This window comes from Eretmochelys imbricata, chromosome 11 (assembly GCF_965152235.1).
Source record: "Eretmochelys imbricata isolate rEreImb1 chromosome 11, rEreImb1.hap1, whole genome shotgun sequence".
NCBI classification, from domain to species: Eukaryota; Metazoa; Chordata; order Testudines; family Cheloniidae; genus Eretmochelys; species Eretmochelys imbricata.
This window is the reverse complement of record NC_135582.1, coordinates 68,323,739-68,336,815: the sequence shown is the minus strand read 5'-3', so window position 1 is coordinate 68,336,815 and position 13,077 is coordinate 68,323,739. Positions and strand designations below refer to the sequence as shown.

Here is a 13,077-nt window from a genome sequence, read left to right as displayed (position 1 = left end):
GACCTGCTAGAGGCGAGCTGGGGGAACGAGTAGGTACGGCAGCTGCGCATCACATTCCAGCTGTGCTGGGCCGCAGTACAGTCCTTAGTTACCCCTAACCTTGTGGCTGCTGTAACTTACCTGGGGAGGGGCTGCAAGTCAAGGAGGTGCAAAAACAGCTTCAAGGCACCTTTGCTGTCCTCTCGCCATTTCTACACCAAGGTCCAGGGTAGTGGACTGTGCCTTTAAGGGAGCAGATCAGCAATGGCACACATCAGGAAAAACAAGCGGCTGGATCCAGGGCAGTTGCAACAAGGATCTGTTTGTCGTAGCCGCCAGCAATGGCATAAAGTGGGTGGAATACAGCCCACAGCTGGTGCCTTTGCGACATTGATATGAAGGCAACCAGCCTCTCCGGGTGCTGGTGTGCGAGTCACCATCATGGCTGAAACACTGTGGATTGACCTGGGAACCTGCAGAGCTAAATGCACGAACCACTACACCTTGAGCTAAAGGGCCCAGGCTCTATAGGTGGGGGCAGCACAATGTATCCTCTGTGGATTGTCACAGCAGGGCCCTGTAACACACACTGGCCCGAGGGTTACCCTTGCAGATGAAAACCTGGGTCCTGGAATGCAAGGAAACCGTTCTCTTTAAATTTAAATCCCTGGATTTAAATGTATTTATCCCACTGACTCAGAGCCGTATGTTCCAAGTGTTTGCTATGTTGCTAACACTGATGTTACCACTGGGACCGTTCAGGCTGTCGTTTCAGCTTTGCAGGCATTGCTGACCGCTAATACACTTAATAGGTCTAATGCTCGGGCCCAAAAAAGAGATGGAGAGAAAGTGGTGAGCAGATCAGGAAAAGGTGTGACTGGTCGTCTGTTGTGGTTAAAGGACAAGCTAATCAATTGCCACTACAGGCCACACAGAGTTTCCAGGTGGCTGACTCATTTCCGTATAAGAAATAAGAGCAGCCTTCTTTGCCAGGTGTTTTTTATTACTTGTGCATCTCTTCTCATATGCTGTGATTAAATGAAAGAGCTTCAGGATTTACTAGAGGTGCCGTCACTGAAAATAAGGGTCTTTAATGAGCCATGTTGGCTGGCAAAGGGCAGGGCAAGGCAAACTGTATTTAAAATGCTGGCCTCTCTAATCACGTAGACCCCATTAAATACCATTGAGGATCTGGCACTGCAGTGAAACATCCGAGGCTGGCCTGGGTCAGCAGGCTTGGGCCTGTGGGGCTATAAGATGTCAGTGTAGATGTTCAGGCTTGGGCTGAAGCCTGGCTCTGGGACCTTCCTGCCTCACGGGGTCCCAGGACCCAGCCCAACCCCAAACATCTACACGAGAGATTTACAGTCCCACAGCTCGAGCCCTGTGAGCCTGAGTCAGCCGACATGGGCCAGCCACAGGTGTTTTGTTGCAAAACCCTTAAGCTCAATTCTGGCCCTGGCTATGGGCTTGCACAAGGGAGGAAGGGGACATAAAGGCACCCACTCACTCCCCTGGGCTGGCTACATGGATGATGAATCACTGAACACGGGATGTGGGAGAGTGGGAGGAATGCAGCCACTGTGAGGCTGATACTGCTTTTCCCAAACAAGTTGAGGCCAATGGACAGGCATTGGTAGCTCCATCCCCCTTTGTGCCTAGATCAGCACAGACGAGCCAGCGCACTAGGGGAAGCCGTCTGGTTCCAGATTTGCTCCTGCACTGCCCTATCTGTGAAGCTTGTAGCAAAAGCCACAATGGAGTCATTACTTCACTGGGGACTGGATACAGAAACCAGTGGTCCTGCAAAGAGGTTGTCCCAAGCAAACCCTGAAGATCCACCCTGTGATTATGGATGTTTAGCCATTATGCTGGAGCTAAGTCCTGCCTTTCAAAAACAGGAACTAGCCATCACAGTTTTATGGCTTTTCTTATCTTTTATATATTCATCTTTTCCCCATTTCTCAAAAGCTTGTATTGTGTGTGTACTGACAAAAACCTTAGTAAAAATAAGGAACACTGGTTCCCATTTACACTAAGGCCCCTTGTCATGGTTCTGGCAGGCTAAAGGAGCCTTAACATAGGCAGACATGTCCTTCACAAGTACCAAATGAGAATCAAGCCAAAGCTCCTGAGCTTAGAAAATCATTATAGATTCAAATGAAGAAAACACCATGTCACAAGAATTAGATTAAAAAAAAATGTTTTTTTCAGGTTATCTAGCTCCTCGGAACCTCCCCAGTGCTGGTTTTTTCCCATTCCTACAAACCTTGCTCTGTGATTCAGATGCCAAGTGCAAGGACACACCATACACACCAGAAGATCTGTTACCAAGACTTCCTGGCAACTCCCCTCTCAGACGGTAAGGGAATATGAAACTGCCTTGTTGTTATCGGCTATGGAGCCAGCCATTCAGTGACGTATGGGGGCAGGCATGCATGCAATTTCTGTGCATCGCTCTCAGTGAGTGGTAGACCAGTTCTAGGCACTACAATGCTTTAGAAACGTGTGTAAGAATGGGCAAATTGCCCACTGGGCACGTTAAAAATGTTTCTATTAAAATAATTATAGAAGGAGCTGGCACCAACATTATAATTCCCTGATGCTTTCCACGATAAGAAAATCTTCCAACACTCAATGCACACACACACACACGAGGGCTGAAGTAAGGTTGCCAGAGAAATACAGGGGTGGCGCAGATCCCCACTGCAGGGGTTAAGATTTTACGAGCAGGACCTCTGTGCACTCATCTTTTGTCAATATTCCCTAAAGCAGCGGTTCTCAACCGGGGGCCCCTGGTGGGCCACGGGCGGGTTTCAAGGGATCCACCAAGCATGGCTGGCATTAGACCCGCTAGGGGCCAGGGCAGAAAGCCAAAGCCCTGCCATGCAGGACTGCAGCCGAGGGCCCCTAGCCCCAGCCCCATCACCCGGAGCCTGAGCAACTTAACTTTATGGTGCCCCCTGTGACATGGGCCCCTGGACAATTGCCCTGCTTCCTACCCCCTAATGCCAGTCCTGGCTTTTCTATGCAGAAAACCAGTTGTGGCACAGATGAGCCATGGAGTTTTTATAGCATGTTGGGGGGGCTTCAGAAAGAAAAGGTTGAGAACCCCTGCCCTACTTTGAGCCCTAAAAGATGCTCTTGGTAAATCAGCTCTCCTAGCTCGGAACGATGATCTATCACCCGAGGCGGGTGGGCCAGATACTCAGCTGGTGTAGATGATCTGTCGTTCCATTGAAATCAGCAGAACTTTGCTGACTTACACACATGATGATCTGGCCCAGTACCTCTGGGGTGACACTGGGAACCTTGTATTAGAGTGACTACTATCATTTCTACCGGGCTAGTGTCTAGAGGCCCCAACCAAGAGCAGGGAACCATTGTGCTCCGCATTATACGAACACACTGTAAGGGTGTGTCTACACTGCAGGGTAAGCCTGGGTCTGTGGGTCTCAAGTCATCAGGCTCGGTGCTTCTAAGCCTGCGCTTGAGTGTTCACACTGATAGTGACCCTGGGTTTAGAATTTCTGAACCCTGATCTCACACCCTCGATCGCACGTCCCCACTGCCCTTCACAGACCAGAGCCAGACCAGCCTATCCCAGGTTTCTTAGTGCACTCCCCAGCTGTAGCCCTTTGTTCGTGGTGCACTGTGGGAAAACTTGACTGTCCATTCCGTGGCACTGTACCAGAAACCATCTCAGCCTGTCAACACATCCAGCTGAGCCATCTTTTGGGTCTGCATGCTCCCGGCAACCAGAGCCAGCAACATGGATGAGGCCCCATTTGAAGAACTTGTCCTGCTTGTGCTTGCACTCCTGTTTCGGGAAATGGGCAGAGCACGGCAGACGTACCCTAAGTGATGGTTCTTGCACTAAAAAGTTTGCTACCTAGGTAGTAGAGCTGGTCAGAAAAGCTCTGATGCAACATTTCATAGAGACGGTTTGATTTTCTTGAAATTGTGATGGAACCCAGGCAGGGCTCTGATGGAATCCTGCCTGCCAGGTTTCTGAAACCTGCCTCATTTCCTCACCTGCCCAGCTCTTTGACAGCTGAGAACCTGAAAGCACTAGGAACCCGAGCTCCGAAGCTCTTTGGCTTCTCAATTCTCTGCAGTTTTCCTGGCGGGCAGCTGTGGAGTGGGGTTCTCAGGGCTCCCAGCTCTCTGTGTGTTTATTGAGTTGCCTGATAGGGAGCCAAGACCCAGGAAGTCTTGGGAGCTGCAATTTCCAGGGGAGCTCGGGGGCAGACCACCAGGGGAACTGCCCCAGAACTGGAGCTCCATCCCCTTTCACCTAGAATTTCAAAATTTTGGGGTTTCGTTCCAAATGGGAATGAAACCAAATCTGAAAATATTGAAATCCTGCATGAAACAGAATTCCCTTTCTCCTCACAGCTCTGCTAAATAGACCAAGCGCTGGACTTGCCTGAGGTCCCCTAGCAGATGAGTAGCAGAGCAATGAATAGAGGCCTGGTCTCTCGATTCCCGGCCCACTGCTCGATCCAGTAGACCAGGCCGCCCTCGCTGTTTTGGCAGTCATCATTTGTGCTTCTTAAAGAAGGTGGTTAATTAGGGATCAAGAAATTATAACTCTCAGGCCCAAAGTTGTTTCAATTGTTGCCATTCCTCCTAATTTGTCTTTTATTGTTTTGTGGAAAGAGGGCCAGATAAGGTTTTATTTTCCCAGCAGAAAATTTTGACAAATGTGGAAAAAAACTTGAAAACTCAAAAACTGATTTAAAAAATAATAATAATTTGGCAACTGAAAACCAAAATATTTTGGCCAAATTGTAGCACCCCTGCCTCCTCCCCCCAGTCATTTGGATTGTTAATCAGCTTCCCTGTCACTGGTGATGTTTATACATTGCTTTGTACAATATAAAACGAGTGTATCTGTATGTGCTCATGCATTTGTGTATGCACGCCCGCATGCTCATTGATTAGATGCTTAATTTATCCATTTTACAGGCTGTGAAAGCCTAACTGAAAACTGTAGGGTATGTGATAGCAGCAAAAGGGTTACTTGGAGCAAACAACATCCGGAGGTCTCTGATTTCAGTCATGGCTCTAGGGTAGGATCAGCCAATGGGAATTTGTTTTGATTACGTAACACTTCTATCTTGGTGTTTCACTGGCTGGATGTGTTGCCACTAGACATTTTTCTGGAGGATATTAGGGGAGCCACATTGAGAAAACTAAGAATTTGTCTCCTATTATGCAGCTTGGTTAAACTTGTCATTTTGCTAACTTACCTCTGAACTGTTCATTTCTATTGCTCCAAACACAGTAAATAAGCTAGTTTCTCAGCTTCAGTTCCATCTCACTTCCGGAGCAATTGAATGTCATCTGGCTGCTGCTAGCCAGCTGAGATTTCCCTCAGTGAAGTGAAACTGGTTCCCATGCCAACACCCTTCTCTCCTCACTCCCACCCCCAGTTTAGGAGATGATTCACAGGATGGAGGTAGAGCTCTGGTACCCTATGGTGATTCTCAAGAGGAGTATAGTCCCTTAGTGAGCACGGCCTGTTGTCTTAATTTAGAGTAGCCCCTAGGTTGCTTTAACTTGCAGTAGAGCCTGGGCAACTGTAAAATCAGGGAAACACAATCAGCTCCTTGGTGTCCCATCCCGGTCTTGTGCCGAGCATGTCTTGGGCAAAGGACAGAATCTGGCGTGATTATGTTTAGCCCTTCATTCAAATACAGGAAATTAGATAGAGATTGGACCTAATTAATGCCAGATGTAATTCAAATGTAGTCAGTGGGGCTACATAAGGGGTGAATTTGGCCTTCTCTTTGTATTCAGTATCTGGGCCTGCCACTGGAGTCAATGGTACTGAACCAGAACTTCAGCGCAAACTTCAGCGTAGCATGAATCAAAACCCCTCATCCAACCAGCCCTGAAAGTCAGCTCCAGCTTTAACCTGAGACCATCTCTAGTTTAGCATAAGTTCAGTTTTAAGCAACCGTATGTGGAGTTACAGGTCTTGTCTCTTTCTTTATAGGAGAAAACAGAAAAGGTCATCTAACCTGGGGAAGGCCATCCATCCATCACCGCAGAGTGCTGAGGTTCCAAAAAGCAGGAATGCTTCACGAGGTATGTTATTCAATTCTATTAGTGTTTAGAGAGCTCTCGGTGTGCTGCATGGAAAGGTCTAATCTTTTAAAGGTTCATCTTTTAAAGCTCTCCTGACAGAGATGCAATTCCTAGAAGAGTGCTGTTGAAATGATGGATATGTTCTCCATGGCCGCTTGAGTGTACTAGTGCTATTATTTTAAACTCGTGGGAATAATCACAAATAAATGTCTTTACAAAGCTCAAAAATTTCTTAACCCCTTAGGGATCAGAGGTTAGGCCCTCCTAGAGCCGAATCCGGTGTTGGAATGTGGCCAGAACACTAGGGTTTTCTTCTAAGGAATGCCATGAGATCTTTGATGCCCACTAGGGCCATCCAAATATTTCATAAATAAAAATGCATGTAACTAATATTGCCTTTTTCCCTGTTCAGAACTCGTCCACAAACTGACTATGATTTTTGCAAATTTCTTATTCAAAATTCTTCAGCAGATAATTTCTGTGAATAATCCTTTCCCTGTAGCTCATTTGTGGCAATGTGAATATTTAATCTTTGAGATGTTTTCATTGGTCACAAGTTTCTCTTTCACTGAAGGAGTACTGTATATCTTAGGTTTCAAGTATAAATAATCATAATTATTATTATACAGTATGTGCTAGGAGTTTCCCAAACATTCAGGATGGACATCTCTGTTCCAAGGAGCTCTAATTCAATTATGAATTCACAATTCACATTCTGTAATATCTATTACGTATTCATAATGACCAGAGGTGGTCAGGAAGGCTTAAGTTTTACATCTAATTCAAAAAATTACAGGTCAGATGTAAACTGGCATAACTGCATTGATTTCATTGAACAATATAGTTGCGAACCCGTGAATGTATACAAATTAGGTCTGTCAAGCAAGTAAAAATATTAATTGTGATTAATCGCACTGTTAATAACAGAATACCATTTATTTAAATATTTTGCATGTTTTCTACATTTTCAAATATATTGATTTCAATTACAACACACGTGTTAGTCTGTATTCGCAAAAAGAAAAGGAGTCCTTGTGGCACCTTAGAGACTAACCAATTTATTTGAGCATGAGCTTTCGTGAGCTACAGCTCAAAGTGTACGGTGCTCACTTTATATTTATTTTTGATTACACGTATTTGCACTGTAAAAAACCAGAGAAATAGTATTTTTCAATTCACCTAATACAAGTACTGTAGTGCAATCTCTTTATCATGAAAGTTGAACTTTCAAATGTAGAATTATGTACAAAAAATAACTGCATTCAAAAATAAAACAATGTAAAACTTTAGAGTCTACAAGTCCACTCAGTCCTACTTCTTGTTTAGCCAAATGATCAGACAAACAAGTTTGTTTACATTTGCAGAAGATAATGCTGCCTGCTTCTTGTTTCCAATGCCACCTGAAAGTGAGAACAGGCATTCTCATGGCACTGTTGTAGCCGGCATCACAAGATATTTACGTGCCAGATGCACTAAAGATTCATATGTCCCTTCATGCTTCTACCACCATTCCAGGGGACATGTGTCCATGCTGATGATGGGTTCTACTCTATAACAATGCAAAGCAGTGTGGACCGACGCATGTTATTTTCAGTATCTGCGTCAGGTGCCACCAGCAGAAGATTGATTTTCTTTTCTGGTGGTTCAGGTTCTGTACTTTCCACATTGAAGTGTTGCTCTTTTAAGACTTCTGAAAGCATGCTCCACACCTCGTCCCTCCTAGATATTGGAAGGCACTTCGGATCCTTAAATCTTGGGTTGAGTGCTGTAGCTATCTTTAGAAATCTCACATTGGTACCTTCTTTGCGTTTTGTCAGATCTGAAGTGAAAGTGTTATTAAAATGAACAATATTTGCTGGATCATCATCCAAGGCTGCTATAACATGAAATATATGGCAGTATGTGGGTAAAACAGAGCAGGGGACATACAATTCTCCCCCAAGGAGTTCAGTCACAAATTTAATTAACACATTTTTTTTAATGAGCATCACCAGCATGGAAGCATGTCCTCTGGAATGGTGGCCGAAGCATGAAAGTGCATACCAGTATTTAGCATATCTGGCACGTAAATACCTTGCAATGATGGCTACAAAAGTGCCATGCAAATGCCTGTTCTCACTTCTGGTGACATTGTAAATAAGAACAGGGCAGCATTATCTCCTGTAAATGTAAACAAACTTGTTTGTCTTAGCAATTGGCTGAAGAAGTAGGATTGAGTGGACTTGTAGGCTCTGAAGTTTTACACTGTTTTGCTTTTGAGTACAGTTATGTAACCAAAAAAAAAATCTACATTTGTAAGATGCACTTTCACAAAAAAGAGATTGCACTACAGTACTTGTATGAGGTGAATTGAAAAATATTATTTCTTTTGTTTATCATTTGTTCAGTGCAAATATTTGTAATAAAAAATAATATACCTTTTGATTTCAATTACAACACAGAATACAATATATATGAAAATGTAGAAAAACATACAAAATGTTTAATAAATTTTAATTGGTATTCTACTGTTTAACAGTGTGATTAAAACTGCGATTAATCACAGTTAGTTTTTTTAATCACGATTAATTGTTTTGAGTTAATCATTTGATTATCTGCGATTAATCGATAGCCCTAATACAAATAGTTCTAAGAATGTTGACTTCAGTGCAGCCATGCCGATTTACGTTTACAGTTGAGGATGTGCAGTATACCTCAAGTAGGATAATAAACAGTGCCACCCGGTGAATCACTGAGATCACTTCCTGCGGTGCTTTGGTGTTCCTTAGAGATGTCCCATCCAACCACAGGCCCAGCCTGACCTCCATTACCTAGTAAGACCTTGTAAGATGACTCCACCAGTGTGATGACTGCAAGACTGAAGACCCAGCATGAAAGTAAATGTGAAGACCCAATAAAACATTCGAATGGATGAGTTTTAAAAGGTTACAAAAGGAAAATGTGACCCTTAAGATTTCATTAGATCAGATAAATCCCTTAAATATTTGATATTGACATACGTCCTTGAAGATGGAGTAGTGACTAGAACTTTTTGGGAAATAGTTTTCATGAGAAAATGCCAATGTTGAAGCCAGAACTTTTTACAGAAATGGGTTGGTTTCGACCAGTTTTTCAAGTTGAAAATTTTTGGGGGGGGAAAAAAAAAAAGGAATGAGACTGTCGACATGTTTTGTTTCGACATTTTTGAAAAAAAAAGTTCAGCTTTTTTGGTTTGAAATTAATTTTTGTTTTAAAATTTGAGCTAATTATTGTAAAAATGAGGTGTAATGGTCAAAATCAAAACAAAACATTCTGAAATGATCAAAATGAAATGTTTTGAGAGCGAGCACACCTGATTTAAAAAGAAAAGTTCGGTTCACAACCAATGTCAAAATTATTACTTTTTGTCCCAGTCTGGGAGGAGAAATGTTTTGATACAATTTTTGTGCAATGGGAAAACTGTTTTCCGCCCTGCACTGTTACTAATCACACAAGCAAAGACGTAGCGTTGCTAATTGTGCTATTGCATGAGGTGGTTTACTCGAGAGGTTAAGAATCATGGGCTTATTTGTGTCAGAACATTACATTAAGTATAGTGTTTGAAAATTCTCATTATTACAGCGATATTGGATTCAGTAGCTAACCTGAAAAGCACCTTGGAGGACATTTCATCACTGTCCAACTTGAGTTCCAGAATAAACGTGGTCAACAAAATTCTAAGTTTGGGAAAGGTAATTTTTGCACCCGTGGCGCAGTGACATGGAATGAATTTGTTTTTTAAATAACAGAGTTTTAAGTGGAATGGGGCCGATTCCTAGCTGGTGTGAATTGATTTCAATGGAGTTATGATGATCGCGATGCCAGCTGACAAGCTGCCCCTATCCTTTGAACATGTATTTTATTTTAGGAAAGGGAAGATAGTTGCGGAGGATGGGTTGTTAAGTGACTATGGTAAATTTACAAAAAGAGAAGGAGTACTAGTGGCACCTTAGAGACTAACCAATTTAGTTTTCCTCTAAACATAACCAGCAAGTATTATGTTAGACATCCAAATTACTTTGCCACTTCACAGATTACCAAATACCAACAGACCATACCCTGATATACGAGCACAGGACTTTTCTATTTTCTTCAAAGCAAGGGCACTCCATGAGGCAAAATGTATATCCTCTTTCACATTCAACTAAAATACCATGTCACAGTCATTGCGATCATAGTCAGCATTTGCCAACAGCTACCACACGGTGGTTTCAGAGATGCCCCAATATCCGTCTGTGATAATAATTGTTTAGGGATGTGAGCTTTTTGTCAGTTAATGTACAACACTATTCTCTGGACTTTGTCACCCTTTAATTGATGAATTATAAACTATAATGAATATATTAATGTTTTTATGTTACGGCCCCAATCATGCAAACACTTACCCATGTGCTTAACTACAAGCGTGTGAATAGACTCAGAGAAGTCAGTGGCACCATTCACATGTATAAAATTAAAGTATGTGCATAAATGTTTGTGGGATCAGGGCTAAATTGTTTAACGTAATTACCACCAGTCACAATTCCTTACTGCTTTGATTAAAGTCACTGTCAGGAAAACCCTGTTTTTATCACCACTAAAGTTAAATTTCCCTTTTAGGTGCCGACACAGGATTCATCGGCAGCAAACATCAAAACTGTTATCTGTGAGATCCTGTCACCATATATAGCCTCTTCTGATCTCCCCTGGGAAAGCATGGGAGCAAATGTTCACAGGACGTTTTGTTTTACCAACTCATCTCTTTTAGAGTCATTTTTCCAAGCATTCAGAAGTCAGATATCTCAGGTGACTAGCCACCTCCTCTTGTCTCCATTGAGAATATTAATAATGGCTATTATTATTCGGATTGTTGTATTGGGGTAGTGCCTGGGAGCCCTCCTAATGGACTAAAAGATCCCATGTACAAGGTGCTGTACAAACACACAACCAAAAGATGGTCGCTGCCCTAAATAATTTGCATTCCAATTCCTTAGGAGAAAGGATAATGTAATTGCTTATGGGTCACATTCTTCAAAGCATCTATTGGAATGAAGCACTCAATGCCCATTGAAAAGCAATGAGACTTAGGCGCCTAACTTACTCCCACTGGTGTTTTGAAAATTTCCATAATAAAGATGGTTTGTTTCCTCCTGTTATTAGTCTGCCTGCTTTAGTAAATATAGGGATCTGCTGAGAATATTAGTAGATTTTTAAGGCCAGAGAGATCATCATGACCATCTAACCTGACCTCTTTCATAGGAGCCATATAATTTTACACAGTGTCAATCCCAATAATTTGTGAAAGAGCATATCTTTCAAATGGCCATATAATTTATCACTCAAAACAATTATATCTTAAATAAAGTGTATGCTCTCTATTTATCAGGACAAGGGCTGGTTTTCACTTGTCTTGTGTTCTCATTCTCAGTCTCATATAGAAAGCTAGACTATGTGACACCCATGAGCAAGGTTCTCCGAATGAATCGCCTGATGGAGTCACAGCCCGTGCTGCACAGATGCAAAGTCTTTAAAACTAGTTAGACCACAGGGATCTTATGCTTTGACGCATTCATACTCCAGCACTGAGATGCGTCTAATAAAGGAATCCTGGTCACGGCACTCGGCCACTTAGAGCCAAATGGTCGGCTGGTGTAAAGATGCTGCTTCGTTGACTTACATGGATTTCTCCCTGTTTGCACCATCAGGGAATTGGGCCCATGTTATTTTCTCACCCCTCCCCTTGGTTCTCGTTTTACCACCTGTCATCTTCCCTACGTCCATTGCTTTATGATCTCTGCTGTAGAACCTTGTTGTTCTGGGTCCACGAGGGAATCTGCGGAGAGGATTTCATGAAGGAGAACAAGTTATTCCACCACGCTGTGCTCATCAGTGACTCACCGCGGAAAGACTAGCTAGAGCTGGACTCCTCCCAAGACCTGTAACAGCTTAAACAATTGCTTGAAATGGAATTTAGATAGGCTGGCCAAATTCATCCATGGTGTAAACCCATTCATTTCAGCAGAGTTACACTTGGGAGGAATATGATCCATTGACACAACTGTAGGTACAATATGCAGAATCACCCAGATATGAGATCTGCTGAATGCCTGCGCAGGGGAATAAGGAGGCGTGTGGAACCTCCTTGCCTACAGAGTGTACCTGCATTGCCAGATCCTAAGTGGAGGGAAATCAGTTGCCAATGGACTGCTACCCTCCCTGCCCGCACAGGTTGGTGAGGAGTGGTTTGTCAGGTGTGTGGAATGAGCAGAACCCCATAAAGCACCAGGCGGCACAACTAAACTGTCTTAGAGGGGGTCGTAAACTGTGCTAGAAAAAGGGAGGGGGCATCTTACTTCCCCACAGAGCAGAGATTGAATTGTGACTCCATGTGACCCCAATCTGGTTCCTTCTCATGCTCTTGGGTCATTGCAGTTGTGTGTTATCCCTTGCTGAGGCTGGATTGTAAGGGTACAGCCTCCCTCAGAATAAATAGCGTACTCAGCCCACAATTGTATTACATTCAAAAATATTTTCCAATTTTAATTTTCATACAACTGGTAAAGGCCTTCCAAAAGTGTCCTGGGGTTACCAGAGTTTAAAATGCTCTGGTATGAATTCTAGATAGCTGTACCCGTTTGTATGTGCAATGTGAATATTTTGGTTATGTGGTGCAGCTAGTTAACAAATATTAAATTCTTCTTTACCCCTTAAATAATTTTATCTTGTTTTTATGGTTTAAGTTGCAGCAGGACCCTCAGTACCAGATGATGTTTGTCAAAGAAACCGTCTCGTTCCTGTCACTCATCTCACGAGTGCAGAATGAAACCTCTCTGTGGCATTTCCTCTTGATGGCCCCAGATGTGGTCCAAGGCAGTCTGAGGATGAAGGATATATTTGCTTTTCTTCAAAACACAAACAGGTAGGAGAACAGCAGGGATGGGAAGGGCGCTGACGGTATGGTGGTTATGCATGTTACTGAGCAGGCAGTTGTGATGTGGCAACTCA

The 13,077-nt window shown here is 43.1% G+C and overlaps 1 protein-coding gene across 1 annotated transcript in view; it reads left to right on the top strand.

Annotated features, from left to right (window-relative positions):
* ABCA12 (ATP binding cassette subfamily A member 12) overlaps positions 1-13,077 on the top strand; it is a 122,874-nt gene that overhangs the window by 13,480 nt on the left and 96,317 nt on the right. Inside the window, 4 exon segments of the mRNA XM_077829474.1 lie at positions 2,194-2,341; positions 5,984-6,075; positions 9,676-9,785; positions 12,813-12,991. Of these exon segments, the coding sequence (XP_077685600.1) occupies positions 2,194-2,341; positions 5,984-6,075; positions 9,676-9,785; positions 12,813-12,991 (529 nt within the window).